At 46.8% G+C, this 17,146-nt stretch overlaps 1 protein-coding gene across 1 annotated transcript in view; it reads right to left on the bottom strand.

Annotated features, from left to right (window-relative positions):
* HP1BP3 (heterochromatin protein 1 binding protein 3) overlaps window positions 1–17,146 on the bottom strand; it is a 704,364-nt gene that overhangs the window by 652,235 nt on the left and 34,983 nt on the right. Inside the window, exon 2 of the mRNA XM_078642573.1 lies at window positions 6,414–6,526. Within this exon, the coding sequence (XP_078498699.1) occupies window positions 6,414–6,507 (94 nt within the window). The 5' untranslated portion in view covers window positions 6,508–6,526. The remainder of the gene's footprint in view (window positions 1–6,413; window positions 6,527–17,146) is intronic.

The following is a 17,146-nucleotide window of genomic DNA, read 5'->3' as shown; positions in this document are numbered from 1 at the left end:
GTCTAAGTTGGTCCTAGTTAGCCTTCTGACTACCTCAAGACCCTTGTCTACCTCATCCCCAGAGAGTACCTCCTCATCCTCCTCCTCAACTGCTGAATCAGTGTTGGGGAGGTCTGGATCCCCAGAGGTTCCCTCTAAGGCTGGCATGCTCTCATGTAACTGAGAGAGCTTTCTGGCATCATATGTCTCTAAGAGACCTATCAGAAAGGGTAGGGTGGGGTTAGACCCCTGTTTCAGTTTCCTGGAGACACAGAGTTGCCTCATCTCCTGAAAATTGAGAGCTGCATATCTTGAAGTGACCTGTGGAGGGTCAACACTGACCAGGGGAGTCTCAGCAGAGTCCCCCTGAGTCGACATGCTTTTCTAGTGAGGTGTAAGTGGTGCACTTACCTACACTATATGTTTGCCTACTGATCCCTTGCTAGAGTTGTAGTTTAGGGTGTGCTAGGCCCTAGGAGCTACAACAGCTGGTTCAGTAGAACTCAGAGTATTCTAAGCTAAGTTATATGTACCTTTAGTACTTATGTGATCTTTCACAAGATATTCTTAGGGCATGTGTGGTAAAACAACAGCAAGCTCAAATCCCAACCGCTGCTCACCAATGTGAGAAGTTGGCCTGATGTGCAGTGCTCACTATTCTAGTGATCACTATATATCAGTCCAAACAACCCTTATTGATGATTGGTTGTAAGTCAACCTTATAGACCAGCTATCCTAGTAGCATGGATACGAGCAGTCTAAGGCTAAGACTCTAGAGGGCGTGTTAAGCCAGCTGTTTTACCATCACATTACCCCTTGAACACCCAGTGAAAGGACACCACACAAGTGTTATGAAAATAAACAATGTATTTATTAGGATCACAACAACCCTGTACTCTTTATGAGGACAGGGTGCTAAGCACACAACAAAACTCTTACGAAAATACTTTTAAGTTAGCACGTTACACAAATGCCCGAGGGGCACGAAAAACCATATACACTAAAAGTGGAATGCGAATTACTAGCAGGTAAGTAACAGTTCTAATGGGCTTTGGAATCGCTAGGACTGGACTAGGGAATCGTTAGATTACTACTAGGAGGCCCAGGGGACTCGGGTGCAGAGTGTGCACTCTCACGCGGGATGCGGGACAAAGTCTATGGAGGCTAGTAAAGGCAAAGTTAGTGTTCACGGGCGAACCCGACCTGGTAGGAAGAAAACGACAGTGGATCCTGACCCTTGGATAGTGAGGCTATGCTGGGACACCGGAGTGCCGAAGTTACCTAGCCCAGGGGCTGCAGCTGCATAGGCCTGAAAAGACGTCGGGGATCTCGTTGCCGGACCGGGAGCCTGGAAGGAAGAAGTTGCTGGCAGGCGACCAGTGAAGGAAAGTTCGATGGATCCAAGCCTGGATCAAGGAAGAAGAAACCTGAAAGCAGAGGGGACCAAGTTCTTGAATCACTAGCCAGTGATTAAGTGGGCACCAGGATGGCACCGGGCGAAGTCACCGCAGTCAGGTGAGTGGGCGCTGCTGGGCTCTGCAGTCTCTCGGACCAGGAGGCGTTGTCGGCGACCAGGATGGAGGTGCGAGCTGTCCCACGAAGGATGAAGTCGTTGGCGTCGAAGTTACCCAGGATTGGGCAACAAGCCTTGGCTAATTCAAGCCCACGCGGTGGACTCAAAATGGCGTCTTGAGTGGACCAGGAGGGTCCAGGGTGCTCCTCTTCTGGGAGGGAGCAAGGGCCAGTCTGGAGCAACCAGACCAGCAGCAGAATTGTCGTCGGGCGTCGTCAGGAAGGCCACAAGCCAACGGGCTAGTAGCCAAACAACGCGGTGAGCAGCGGAAAGCAGAAGGGCCCCACGCAGATCGTGGAGATGCTGGGGGGCTGCACTTCGGAGCTGGAGCTGCTCAGAGTCGGGGCTTCTCGGACCCCAAAGCACTCACCAGTGGAATACTCGGCGGGCTTGCTGTGCAGAAGTCGTGCAGTCTTGGCGATGGCCGGTCCCTCGAGGTCTCGTCGCACCCACGGTTCTCAGCTGTGCTGTAGAGGTGGGTAGAGGTCAGAGGTGCCAGGGAAGCCGGGTCTCGTCGAGCTGGGCAGTCGGATTCCGGAGGAAGGACGTGCAGCAGACCGCAGTGTTCTGTAGATGGTGCCTGCGGGTGCAGGGTGACTACTCCTTAGTCACAAGGGAGAAATCTTAGGAAGAAGTCTTGAGTTCCTTTCGCAGAAAGTAGTTTCAGGATTCAAAGATGATCTGATTTGGAAGGGGGCCAGTCTCTACCTTTATCCTGTAAAAAGGGGCTGGCACGCGACTAAGTCCTGCCCTATGGGTGGGACTAGGAGGGGGGTGGTTACACCCACTTCCTTGGCGGGCTTTTCCCCAGCACAGGGTCTGGAGTGACCCTGGAACTGGTTCCAGCCAGCCTATGCACAGTGAGCACCGGGGTGCCACTTGCAGTCACCTTCCTCTAAAGCCCTGCCTACCTACAATACACAAAACCCTGTCTGGGACGGTGCTGGCACCGCCCCTGGCAGGAAACCCTTTGTCCTTATCTCCTGCTCTGGGAGGACTCCCAGCAGCAGGAGGGCAGACTTGTGTCTCGGTGGCAGCATCCATTTTGTGGATGCTAAGGCTCTGTCTGACTTTTAACCGGGTTATAGGTTACAGGCATGTCGTGTCCCTCTAGAAGGGTGGAATGCTAACCCCGTCGCCAGAATTGGCGAGGGGTTAGTATTCCAATTCGTATGACACCTTACTCGACATGTTTTGATAAAGCATACATGCCAACAGACCCGATTCAGGCGGGAGACTACCGATTTTAAAAGCCAAAAATGGCTTTATTTTAGCAGTCTCCCGCCTGAAATTGCATTTTCTACAACAGAAGTCAATGGGGAATTTTCATTCTCCCGATTTTTTCTTTTAAATCTCCCGCTTCCTTGTCCTTAAATGTTGGCATGTATGATAAAGCGATACCAGAGTTGGCACATAACCGCGAGGATTATAATGCACTTAAGAGTATATGGTATGCGATATCATGGAAACGGCTAAGGGATGGATCCCGAAAGCCGCAGACAGGCTCAGCTCATGCCAGAGCACCATCTCACACGATTCCAAGCACTCTGCCTTCAGGATTGTTAAGGCCTGCCATAGGAGTGACTGATAGGAGATCTGTGTGTCCATTTTAGGGTTAGATATAGGTATACTATATCTAAAGCAAAGGGTGAGTACACCACCTTGCCCCAGCTGTCGTGCAGCCAGTTGTGTCAGATTTGGATGGCCATCCAGGGGTGGCATAATACATGCTGCAGCCCCTGGTAGGCCCTGGGTACACCTAGGCCCTGGGTACCTAAGGTACACGGTACAGGGACTGATAAGGTGACTCAGTATCCGATTTAGATATGTACCTAAGGTACATGGAATCCATTTTACAGAGAGAGCAGTGGGCCTGAGGTCCTGAACAGCAGGGCCTCAGGTCAACTAAGTCAGAAAACCAGCAAAACACCAGGCAAAAAGTTGGGGGCAACCATAGTCAGGGGTCAACCTTCCTACACAGTGCCTTTGGTACCCATGGTACCTTTTACAAGGGACTTGCATGTGGCCAGAGAGGTTCCAAAACAGGACCTGAGAACCTGATAGGCAGGAACCCAGGGCACATCAAGTCAAGTCAAAGTGCATCCAACTACACAGTCTGTCATCTATGTGGTCCACCTATTTTTTTAGGTGTTCTTAGGTGGTTTTTACGTTTTTCTCTGCGGATTGCATCTGTAGACTCCTTTTCCTCAAGAACCTCTTGACAATCAGTCAAAATCTTTTGCTTCTTTTTCAGTGTCAATGGAGAGCCAGCTGCTGCTTAAAGACCAAACAGCTGGAGCATGGGGATGGACATATCAGTAAATGTGAAAGGAGGGAAATAGAGAGAGGGCGGGAGAGAGCGCGGGGGAGAGAGGGAGGGAAAGAGGGAAGGGAGAGAGAGGGCGGGAGAGAGCGCGGGGTAGAGAGAGGGAGGGAAAGAGGGAAGGGAGAGAGAGGGAAGGGAGAGAGGGGGGTAGAGAGAGCGAGGGAAAGAGGGAAGGGAGAGAGAGGGAAGGGAGAGAGGGGGGTAGAGAGAGCGAGGGAGAGAGGAGCAGGGGAGAAAGAAAGAGAGAGAGACAGATAGCGAGAAAGAGAGCAGCGGGGCGAGGAGAGAGAGAGAGAGAGAGAGAGAGAGAGAGAGAGACAGATAGCGAGAAAGAGAGCAGCGGGGCGAGGAGAGAGAGAGAGAGAGAGAGAGAGAGAGAGAGAGAGAGAGAGAGAGAGAGAGAGAGAGAGAGAGAGAGAGAGAGAGAGAGAGAGAGAGAGAGAGAGAGAGAGAGAGAGAGAGAGAGAGTCAGAGGACTTAGAAAATATGATGGCTGCAACCATTAAATAGCAGAACATAGAACAGCATGCAAATCCAGGAAAGATTCATGCTGCAAAACCTAGTTATTAGCCGCCACAGAGGTTAGCAGGAGAGGTTTTGCGTATAGAGCACACTGAGCATTCAATTAAAAAGCAGGGGAAAATCATATTTTGGAAAGGAAGCTCTAGAGTCCCCTATCAAGAGCTTGCTTCCGGGTGTCACCTGCATTAGATGTGACCTCCAGTTTTGTTTCTGTACCTTGGATGTTAGCCACTTCACAGTATGCTCCATTTCAGCGATGCAAACGTCTGACTCATTCTACAGCATTATAAAGGCCTTGACACAGGAGAAAGACATTCAGCCAAACTTCGCTAAGATTAGTTTTCAGCACCTGTCTTGATGATTGGATAGTCTCATGGGGTAGTCCACAGGGGGCACTGGTACATCGCCCAGGTGCAGAAGAGAGCCTTGAAAGATTTGTCCATCTTCCCCTGTTGGGATTTCAATCCAGCTTTGTCTTTTGCCATAAGAAAGTGGAAAGGAAGCCCAGTCCCAACAGCAGCAGACTGTGCAGACCCTTAAACATACCTACAAGAAATGTCCTGATATAAAGGAATCTCTTACGTGATGCATGGCTGGGCAATAAATTCAGGAATAGACACCGACCGGAAGCCCCTCCTGGTGCAGGCGCACATGTAGTCCATCCACGCATTCAAAGCATACAGACTTGCACACAAAGAAGTTAGTTATGAGGACTGCCTGAGGGATCCAGATTTCCTCTTCCAGCACAATCATTCTTGAGGTCTAGCAATTATATTTCCAATTTTTCCCTTCCTTTGTATCCCCCAATCACTGTGGCAGAGCGAATTCAGAAAGGGCACGAGCCATGCAGCATTGTCTGTTATGTGCACATAAAGAAGCAGAGTATTCATCAATTGTGATGGAGGAGAGAGTTCTCAGCTCTACAACGGATACGGACTTAAAACATCAACACCAAAATCCTTAGATGTGGTGTTACACCATGTGCCTTCACTCTCTCATCTCCTTTTGTGGACAGCAGAGCCTTGCCATCAATTAACCTCAGGATGACAGGTGAGATTATAAACAACCACTCGGCAATGGTATCACTCAGCTGTATCAGTGCAGTCAACCGGGGATGGGGATGGAAGGACTCACGCCAGCGACTCACTCTTCACATGGTCACAACAACAGGTGTGACCTTGACCGTCCAGTCAATCACCTCCTACCAACACCACATCTACCTGAGCATTGTCGTCTACTTTGTTTAACCTTGTGTGGCGCCTTTTTCTGGAGCAGGGGAGGTGTAGGTCTCTTTTAACACTGCCAATCTATGCAAACCCCCTCCTGGAGTTCTGCAGGCTGTCGCCCGACCAGGCCCCACTAAACTTTCCTATCAGCAGCCATCTGAATCTGGCCAGACACTCTGGTAACGTTTCCTCATTGCCCGCTAGTCACAAAGGCAAACAACAGCAGCAAAAGCCAGCGTCACAAGCCTCCTAGGAAGCAAGGAGATGCCATCATCTTGGCACACCAGTTCACTACAGAGGTGCAGCCGACTTTTCTTGTTTCTTCCCTCAGCGGTCACTCGCCACTCGTTGCCGATCGCAGGCAATAGCAACACCCAGGATATACACTGCTGCTCCCATAATTGACAGCAAGGGCAGAATATTGCCGAACTGATGGTGCCTGCATGGTAGCCTATATGGCATCCGCCATTGTATGCTGCAAACCACTCCTTGTGGATGCTGCAGTGTTAAACAATGAATTTTATTCCCCACTTTCAAAAAAGTTCTTAAAGTGCGGTTAAGTGAAGAAAACATTTTGTACAATTACATTTTAAAATAAAAAATTTAATTTCTCCAATTTCCAGTCTGATGGCCAAACATTCTCAACTTATGTATCTGTGTAATATGATGCTGGACTGCACTGGTTTTCAGCTTGAAATCTAGCTTAATATTGTATGTTATTTCATTAAAAATGTTTTTTAAAACTCAAGTTTTCACTCGGACACACAATATAAATCTTAATCCTTACCTTTTTTCTCCTCTTCAGGTTCAACTTCTGGTTCAGCTGGGCGGTTTTTGGGGGCAGTCTCCTTCTTGGAGTTTACAGCTCTACGGATTGGCATGGTTCCTGGTTTCTAGAATCTACAAAAGATCATCAACAAGGGTTGCATATAAATGTGTTAAATTTTATAACAAACAGAGCAAATGCATGTAATGTCACTGTGCCCTGTGAAATAAATCCATCAGTCCTCTCATTTTGGTGAAACGAAGAATAGCTATACATTCTTGTCAGAGGGGAAATTAATTGTAAAAACACTTTAAAGCTTGATCTCATTTATTGTGCACCAGTGAAGCCCTTGTAGAGGCTCCACCAAGACAACCATAAGTTACCATACCTCTTAAAAACAAGCATTTGCAATGCAATAGGTCTCGCATTAGGAAAGTTTGAGCTATTGGTATTGTAAATGACATTTTTTATTTATGTTTTGTTTTTGAAAATAGCTAAATTAATAGCTCTGTCATTTACAATGCTAATAGTTATAACTTTCGCAAAATGTGACACCTATAGCATTTGTAATGTAATATGTGTTGTATTTACGTGACTTACATGTTTTGATATTACAAATAACAATGGCTTTTGATTTTTTTTAACAATTAATACTTAAATAAAAGTTATTGTAATTTATAATGGCAATAGCTTAAACTTTTGTAAATAACTTTTGTGAAGATTATGTTCAGTGTATTTTATTGTGACGAAAATCCAAGAACAGAAGTGAAATATTGTTACATTTGCAATAAAGCTTGAAACATTGAGAGAACATATTTGAACCAGTTGTTGTTGAATGGTTGCACAGAGTAATGCTGTGGTGGCGCAGAGTAATGCTGTGATGGCGAACGAGTGATGCTGTGGTAGCACATAGTGATGTTGCGGTGCCCCTGAGTGATGCTGTGGTGGTGGTGAGTGATGCTGTATGCTATGCTATGTTTTGTTTTGCTATCCTATGTTTTCTTTTGCTATGCTATGTTTTGCTATCCTATGATTTGATTTGTTATGCTATGCTGTGTTTTGTTTTGCTATGCTATACTTTGTTATGCTAGGTTTTGTTATGATATGCTATGTTTTGTTGTGTATTATGCTATGCTTTGTTTTGCTATGCTATGTTTTGTTATGCTATGCTATGCTTTGTTGTGTTTGGTATGCTATGCTATGTTTTGCTTTGCTATTATATGTTTTGTTTTGCTATGCTGTTTTGTTGTGTTTTGTTAAGCTATGCTATGTTTTGTTGTGTTTTGCTATGTTTTGTTATGCTATGTGTTGTTGTGTTTTGTTATTCTATGTTATGTTATGCTATGTTTTGTTATGACATGCTATGTTTTGTTATGCTATGCTTTGTTTTGCAATGCTATGTTATGCTATGCTATGTTATGCTATGTTTTGTTATGCTATGTTTTGTGAGGGAGGGGGGTTGGGGGTGAGGGGGGTGGGGGGTGAGAGGGGGTGGGAGGGGGGTGGGTGAGGGGGGGTGAGTAGGGGTTGGGGGGGTGGGGGGGTGAGGGGGTGGGTGGGGGGGTGAGGGGGTGAGGGGGTGGGTGGGTGGGAGGGGTGGGTGGGTGGGTGGGAGGGGGGTGAGGGGGTGGGTGGGTGGGTGGGAGAGGGGGTGAGGGGGTGGGTGGGAGAGGGGGTGAGTGGGTGGGAGAGGGGGTGGGTGGGTGGGTGGGAGGGGGGGTGAGGGGGTGGGGGGGTGAGGGGGTGGGTGGGGGGGGGGGTGAGGGGGTGGGGGGGTGGGGGGGTGAGGGGGTGGGTGGGTGGGTGGGTGGGTGGGAGGGTGAGGGTGAGTGAGGGTGTGTGAGGGTGTGTGAGGGGGTGTGAGGGGGTGTGAGGGGGTGCAAAGGTGGGTGAGGGGGTGAGGAGAGTAAAGAGACGTGGAGAAGTGGTGGTGGGAAGCATGAGAACAGTAGTGACGTGTATCAGTCAGTCGGTCAAGTTTGCTTTATTCGAGATAAAACACATAAAAGCATAATACATTATTAAAAAAAGCAATGTTGTTCTGTGTTAAAATACATTTACAAACTCCAATGCTTATCGTTTTTGATGGAACCACAAAAAAACAAAAAAAACAATTTACTAAGAATAGTTAAGATTAAGCGTTTTGACAACACTATTTTAAAAGTCAAGATTAAAACAATCGAAGTACATATAATTGCAAGATGATTCCAATGGGTGCCCAAATAGCATAATCTAAGCATTCCGATTATCTAAATAGATAAGAACCAGGAAGCATAATTTAATCACAGCAAAAGTTCATTCACAGTAAGTATTTCTGTCTAATGGACCATGACCACCCCAAGAATTTGGCGACCGCCACAGAGATGACCGGTAAAGTGCTAGTGCAAACTAATCTTAGAGCCACCTTGCTATCCCTCGTGCCTAGCGATTTACACATCGTTCTCAGCCAAACACGTCGGGAGATTGAATAGGCCCTACAAACAAAAAGAAAATGGGCAATGGTCTCAGTTTCATTTTTGCAAGCCGGACAGACGTTAAAATTAGCTTCAGCCCATCTACCTGTTAGCGATCTAATTGGGAGCGACCCTACTCTAAGCTGGAAATATAGTTTCCTATCCCCAGGCTTACTAATGACATCCCAGTAGGGCTCTAGACTGGGCGAGACTTTCGCTTCCAGATAGCGACCTTCCATGGAGGAGGGATCAGCATCGTTCCAATTCCGGTAAGCTACCATTTCCCAGTACTTTTCTTTTAAAATGTCTTTGAATGGGAACTGAGCTAGCTCTGGGTTCTCCCACAACTCCATGCTCATTTCCCCAGTATTTTGCACAATTCCTTTAGCCAGCCTATCTTATGGAATTTATCAATTTTAATTACATCCAAGAAACCCTGGGCGTAGTGCGCAAGTTCAGGAGTAACCCAGATACGGCACCAATATAAAATAGGTCTTAGTCTGGCCATATCGGATAGGGCTTTCCTGCCTAATTCATAGCGCAATGGTTTCATGAGTGTACTTTTAGGGAGGCCAATGAGATTTCGCAGAAATTTGTTTTCAGCAATTGTTAATGAGGCAAGGTTTTCGTAGCCCCAAATTTCAGCACCATAAAGTGCTGAGTTAAGGGCTTTCGCCTCGTACACTTGGAGTGCTGGTTTTATCGGCTTAGTCAAAGATTTTTTATGCTCGACAATTATAGTACTTGCATTTTGACGAAGTTTGAGAGCCGCCATTTCTGTGTGCTTCCCCCATTTTACGCCCTTTGCTACATGAATGCCCAGATAGACAAAGTCCGATACCATTTCCACCTTTTGACCGTCCATGTAAAAATTCCCTTTAAAACTGGGGTGAGGATTGAATACCATGAGCTTTGTCTTTGTTACTTTGACTTCTAGCCCACGGTCAACACAAAAACCCTCAAAGATCTTCAGAGCTCGCTGTAATCCACTAGGGGTTTTGGATATAATGAGGGTGTCATCTGCAAATAGTAAAATCGGAGTTCTCACTCCGGCCAAGGTAGGGGCATCTACGGATCCCAACAGCATACGCTCCACTAATCCGTTAATGTACAATGAGAAGAGAGTGGGGGCCATGGCACAGCCTTGGCGTACTCCACGCTCTACCGAAAATTCAGTGGTCACTTGCCCATGCCTCCCCCACTGTATTTTCGCATAATTTGACTCGTGTAGCCTCATCACTAGCGTTAGAATTTCCAACGGCATACCCATTTCCCTTAACACATTCCACATCTGGGACCGAGGGACTAGGTCAAAAGCTGCTCGTAAATCGATAAAAGCAGCATAGAGGCTGCCTTTCCCTAGCTGTACCGTCTTCCAATTAAGTAAAGTGAAACGAAATATCTGGTCTGTGGTGCTAGCTAGCTTGCGGAAGCCTGCTTGAAAAGGGACAGAATGTTTTCTTCTACCCAGACCATTATTTTCTCTAAAGTCATTTTTCCTATCACCTTTTGTACCGTCTCTAGTAGGCTAATTGGCCTGTAATTCCCAGGCAGTGATTTGTCACCTTTCTTGTACACAGGGATTATTACGGCCCCTTGCAAAGATATTGGTACTGGGGCCCCTAGCGCCACAGCATTGGCCAAGTTAATTATATATCGGCCTCATCGCGTTTTGTCAACATACGCAGGGACCCCATCAGGTCCGGGTGCTTTCCCCCTCGAGACTGAATCAAGGGCCACTACTACATCATTATTATTGAAGGGAGGGACTAAGTATATGGTAGTATCTACAGAATCTCTGATCTTATCCTCAGGGCGGCATGCATATTGGGGACCAAAGTAGTCTAACCAACGACTCTGCGTTACATAGTTTGATGGTGGTTCAGGGTGACCTCCTCCCCCCCCATTTAACGATACTCCAAAATAGTCTAGAATCCTTTGCAGTACTGGCGGCTTTTAAGTCTTGCCAGTACTGTTCATCCCATTGTTTCTTAGCCCTGTAGATACTAGTCTTGTATTCCTGTCTAGCTTCCCTAACAGCCGTCAGATCTCTTCTTTTGATTGCCGTTCCCAGGGATATTCTTGCAAATCTGCAAGCCTCGTTATACCATCCCATTCTTTTTGGACGTATATTATTACCTATGGGTTTAGATGCTACCCTGTAAAAATGCCCCTTTATAGTTTCGAAAACGTTACCGTGTAAAATAGTAATTTCTTCAAGATCTTTTACATTCTCATTTCCTAACCTCATTATGGTTCCCATAGCAGAAATGGTTATATCTAGTTCATCGCTGATACTCTCTAACACCTCCCTCTTCATCGCGATTTGGGCCCACCTCACCCACCTCATGTCATTTGTTGGGACGATCTCAGCTAGGGCCTCCTCGTTATTAATTAGCCCCTCTGGATCCCTACCCCATAGGAGGTGAGTGATACATAGGGGGTTATGATCACTCTATTGCCTACCGACTACCTTCATGTCCTTGATCAGATGCCAGATTGCCATATTGCAGATAGCATAATCAATCCTACTTTGCGAGCGACCGTTGTCAAAAGTGTTTTCACCTTCACCGTCACTCACCGTTCTTCCATTTAATGTCAAGCCCTCTTTCGCTACATATTGCATTAATCTGGATTATGCTAGCTGTCCATCTGTTTATAGGTTTAAAGTCCAGTTTAGGGATCCCCCACTGAGAATCCTCTTCTTGAATGAATACCTTCTTCTATAGCGCATGGCTACTCTTGAGCATCCCAGCGCTGGATTCCCCTGAATACCAGTCACCTACTGTAAGAGGCTCAAAGGTCATATTCAGGTCTCCTGCGATTATGTTGTTCTCACATGGCTGTGAGCCAATCAGGTGGTCTAGGGCTACCAGAACCTGAGATTTCCCACCACCTGACCCTCTCACGTACAAATTATAGATATCTAAAATATCCCCTTTTCCCATGTTTAACATGATCAGCTGGATATCACTGTTGCCAGTTGGGAGCTCTATCGCTCTATCAAAGAGTGCTTGTCGTGCCCAGATAGTTAGCCCCCCTTTCGGCCGGCCCTTGAGACCCTTAAGTGCCGGAACAGAAAAGTTCAAAAAACCCAGGAGGAACAGGGGCTCGCAGGCCCAGGTCTCTTGAAAAATACAAACATCAAAGCCGTTTATAAAAGAAACCCATTCAGGTGAATGCAATCTAGAGCCCAATCCAGCTATATTCCAGGATACTATCCTACCCCCAGCCCTACTAGCTTCGCACAACAGCACTGGGGTGACTAAAGCATGAGTACTCAAACCATTTACACTTGGGGATTCCAGTCCCCTCAATGCCGCTGGGTGAGATTCGCCAGATACTACCCCAACACTATAGCTGGGTACATCATCATTTACTGGGCAAACTCTGTCAGACCCATATAATCAGTCCCCTCTGCCATACTACATATTAGTTGATGGTCACTATCTCTAGGCCCCTAGTACTCAATTAATATTTTGCCAGTCCCATTACTTGATGGTCAATCTATGAAGTCGAGCCTAGAGCTGTTATACCTATGCCTATTTTCACTTGTGGACATGGCAGAGATAAGCGAGAATGGAAGAGGGGGCATCTTCCTAAGCTGTATACCCGAGTGAATGGGTGGGCTAGATCTAAATTCTAGCTGGAATAGATTCTCCGCTAGGTCTTCAGAGATCAAAGTTAGATTGATGGCATCATGTGTAGCCCCAGGGTGGCTCATTCTCCTTGCTTTAACTATATCGTCCCTTATGACCGATCTACACCCTCTGACGTACCGTAGCCAATGAATGGCTTTGTTCGTCAGAGAGTCTACCCCTTCCCTGGGGCAGTCAGTCCTCCTTTCATGCTTAAGGACGTTCGTCATAAATATTATATTTGTAGCAAAATTACCCTTTGTATGTGCCTGACCCCTGCTGGACTCTAAGTTAAAGTTTAACACTATCAATGCTACAGCAATTCTTGCTGGGTGCTGGACTACTTTGAAACCCATTGTTCATGACGAGCTCAGCTCGTCAGGAGCACACAAGCAGTGTAGTGAATGACGAGCTGAGCTCGTCATGAGCATGGAAGGGGTTAATGGCCCTTTATTTGGATTTTTAGGGATGCCATTGTGCTGTACCCCTTCCATCGATCTTGTCTCCTTTATTTGAGAAGGCTCTAGCGATCCCCTGCCCCCATTAGGGCCCCTCTGCATCCTCTGCTCGCCAGCGCTAGGCTGATTTACTTTCTCATTTTCCCTCATGGAGCATTGAGCCCTATTACTGGTGGTTGTGGGGATATTTGCAGAACGTTTCGCACTCCCTTCTACAAAACAAGTCAGGGATGTTTTACTGATTGTAGAGTCACTTTTCCCTACTAGTGGGAGGGTACCTTGGGTGGATTTAGTTGGATAAGCTGTAGCTTTCTTTTGAGGAACCCCCGATTGGGACCGTGGGTCACCCGGGTTTGGTTTTATAGCTGAAGTTAAATTAATAATTAGTTTTTTCATAGCCTCAATCTCATCCCTGAGTAGAGAGACTAGGTTAACTAAATCACTAATAGTTCCTGGGTTGTCTCGGGGGCTTGTGGAATCACAAACATCTCTTATACATGTGCATAGGGGGATATTATTTTCACGATTAGGGTTAACATTTTTATCCTCATGCTGTATCTCTGCTAATACCGTGAATCTGTTAGAACATAGAATAGGGTCATTATCGATTACAGTTGAAGCCGGGGGTTTTCCAACACTTTCATCACTTGGAAGACCAATCTTCCTATCCTCCCCCCGAACGACCTTTTTGCCCTGGTTGTAAAGATCTAATCACCAGTGGTTTAGCCTGGGATCGAAACATTTCAGGGATTGTAATAGATGGGACTTCTGTCTCTTGCGTGACAGACTTCAGGCCCCCAGCCACCAAAACGGGACCCGACACCTCAGAGGTCCCCAAGTCATCAGACAAAATTTCCTGGCAATCATCAACAATTGAGGCAATTCTGTCCATAATACAGTTCATAGCGGCGTGTTTAGGCGCTCCCTTTGCTTTCTTCTTTTTGCTCTGCTTTGGGCGCTTGGCAGCCTCAATAACCCCCCCACTTTCCCTTTCATAGATTTATGTTTGCCCATCCCTTGTCCAACCTTTTCACAATCAAATCAACTTGTAAAACCTACACACCTGAATGGATATATAATGGCAATACGCTCAATACCTTTTAAATGGCGTGAGCCCCTCTAGGTACTGTACGATAGGGAAATCAGGTGAAAATGTTAGTGGTGTTGCCCGGCCCGTCCTCGTTCGTCAACGGACGGCCACAGACGGCCCGCCCTTTTCCCGGGCTTCGCCCAGCGCGTCCCGCGCCGCGGGAGACGGAAGATGTTAAATAGTTCCGGTGGGTGTGAGGGCGGTCCTCAGCACAGGTGGTATCACGCACGGACTCCTGGTCAATGGAGTCCCGTGCAGCGTGCTAAGTCGTCCCCACAGCAGAGGAACGCGGCAAGTCCCTTGGCGTTGGACCCCTCTGGGGGCGGGAGGCAGCTCTGGACACGGTGAGCTGGGATCAGCGATGCGGGACCCGCGCCAGCGGGTTCCGCGAGAAGATATCAGGTGCCGGTGGGTGTGAGGGCGGTCCTCAGCACAGGTGGTATCACGCACGGACTCCTGGTCAATGGAGTCCCGTGCAGTGTGCTAAGTCGTCCCCACAGCAGAGGAACGCGGCAAGTCCCTTGGCGTTGGGCCCCTCCGGGGGCGGGAGGCAGCTCTGGACATGGTGAGCTGGGATCAGCGATGCGTTACGTGTATCATATTAGTACATATTTGATCAGGTCAATTTAGATAGGAAACGGAAGGTACAGGATAGTGCAAACGTTATCGGATGGAATATTGGGTGTGAAGATAGAGTGACATAGGCATTCAACCATGTAGAAGTTATATAGACAACATCAGAAGGAGGTATATGGACAGCAACTAAGTACATGACGGAAAAACCATATTGGCATTACATTAAGGTTATACATTGATAGGTTGCATTTTGATTATATATATCCCCGAGATTTGTGTTGCGAGTGGTCGCAAAGAAATTATTTAGGAGTGCGGCAGATTTCATGTAAGGTTCAAGAGGTTTTCCAAGCGCATGGGGTGGAAGGGGCGCCATAAAACATTTGTGCCCGAGCATGAGGAAAAAAGAGAGGGAACCAATATGCGGCAGTAATCACATTCAACAGTTGGTTACAATGAATCAATAAAAACGTTGGTGACAAGAGATAGAAGCGTTGCAGAGAAAGAGCATGTCAGAAAAGATGCCACATGTGGCATAACAAGCAGAAATTTAAACAGACGTAGCCATATATTTACAGTTTGTTGTTTTCCCGATGTAGGATCCAAAGGTGGGCAGGGTGGGCATCGAGATGGGAGAAGGGGAAGAAGAGCGAGACTGATTTAGACGGGGATACGTGAAAACAATGACGTATACAAAGGAGGAAAGTGAGCACTAATCCAGTGTACACGATGCACTTGCGGGCAAAGAGATAGTGTCAATAAACTATCACAAAGGTTTATAACAACACATAAGTGAAGGAGTCATGCATGAGCCGGGATACGTAAACAATATGCCGTTTACGAAGAAGGAAAGGGAGCACTACTCAAGCATCCACGGTGCGCTTGCGGGCAGAGAGATAGTGTAATAAAACTATCACAAACGTTTAAAACACATAAGTGCAGGAGTAATGCACGAGCTGTCGTTATATTATCAAAGCAGAGTGGTAGATTGTTTGGGTAAGTGTTATGGGTGCATTTTTGTGAGTGACGGTTGTTATGCGGTATCTTAACGAGGAATTCAAAAGGGTGCTGCTATAATAGGGTTGTGAGGGGGCAAGTCAAATATTGGGCTGGTAGGATTTTGTGCCGTGATGGTAGGCGCATTTGTGCAAGAATAACGGCTAGGTATGGGCATTGTATAATCAGCTTACTAAAAGGGATCGTGTGGAAGGTGAGGTTATTCTAAGAGGGAGTAATAGTTTAGTGCGAGCAGGGAGAGTGTTGCGGCTAGGTGCGGGCAGTAATCGTGCAAACGGTGAGTTTGCTAATGTGAGCAATTACAAGCAAGCTCTCGGCATTGCTGTGGAGGGGGCGGGGGAGCGGGATCGCATTCCTTTCAAGTCTGATTGGGGGGGAGCGGCAGCCTTTGAAGTCTGATTGGGGGGGCGGCAGCCTTTTAAGTCTGATGCCGAGGCACAGACAAATGGTGGTGTTTGACGTGGCTGGCCTCGTGCACGCGCCTGTCTCACATGATCTGTGTCTAATCCGCCGCTTTGGCAGACTTTTCGGACCGCTTACTATAATTTCGCCGGAGCAATGCGCAAGCGCATTGGCTCAGCAAGACCTAAAAAAGAGGGGCGGGGCGGTGACGGAGGAACCATTACTTTGACGGGGTAAGAACACCATTGATTTAACGGGGGCTACTATTCTACCACACTAAACTAAACAGAAAGAAAACTCCTAGCTGAGAGGGAACTTCGAGGTTCAGTTAAAAATCACATTTCACTTACCATTAAAACAGAATATTAGAGTAAACTAATATCTGGTTCATAAATGAAGCGCTATTAAATATCTACCTTTCCCAAGGCACTGTCTTTCAGTCTACTACTCGGAGTTATCCTTTAGCAGCTACACAGGAGGTAGTAGTTCGACCTGTGCAGGCAAGTATCTTTTACTTTTATGGTCCCACTACCAGTAACTGTACTGGCTGCTGCATAAGGAGTTGGGTCAAACTACTGGTTGTTAAACAAAAATGCCTCATTTATGCTACATACTGGGATTTCCAATGAGAAAGGTTTCATGAGTGGTGAATGAGACTTTATGGAAAAAGGTCCTTGCTCAAATTAAAACATTTCAGGGTTGCAGATACCAAACGGCCGTCTTATAGTTCTAAAGGAAAACATGGATTTACTAGCATTTGTCCTCTGTCATCAATACCCCGGACCCTGAAATTCAGGAGGGCTGGGGGAGAGGGGTGGGGGCATTTTTTTGTTTTCAAATATGACCAAAAATAATTAGTCCGCTAAAAAAAATATAAATATCTACGTCCCTCTTGGAGTCATGCATTGAGGTGACATATTAAGGCATCATGCTCATTATATCAGAACTTATAATAGCCTCTTTGTTTATGTTAGGTCCCATAGAATATCAGGGTCTGTATTCTAGCAAGGTTCTGAGTGGGTGTTGCGAGCCGCGTGGACGGTGGCTGCCATCAAGGTAAATCTACCACCTCCACGCCCCAGAGGCCCACAGAAGGATCGGAGCCCGGCGGAACCGGACACCT

Source organism: Lissotriton helveticus, chromosome 5_1, assembly GCF_964261635.1.
Source record: "Lissotriton helveticus chromosome 5_1, aLisHel1.1, whole genome shotgun sequence".
Taxonomy (NCBI): Eukaryota; Metazoa; Chordata; class Amphibia; order Caudata; family Salamandridae; genus Lissotriton; species Lissotriton helveticus.
This window is presented reverse-complemented; position numbering and strand designations above follow the sequence as displayed.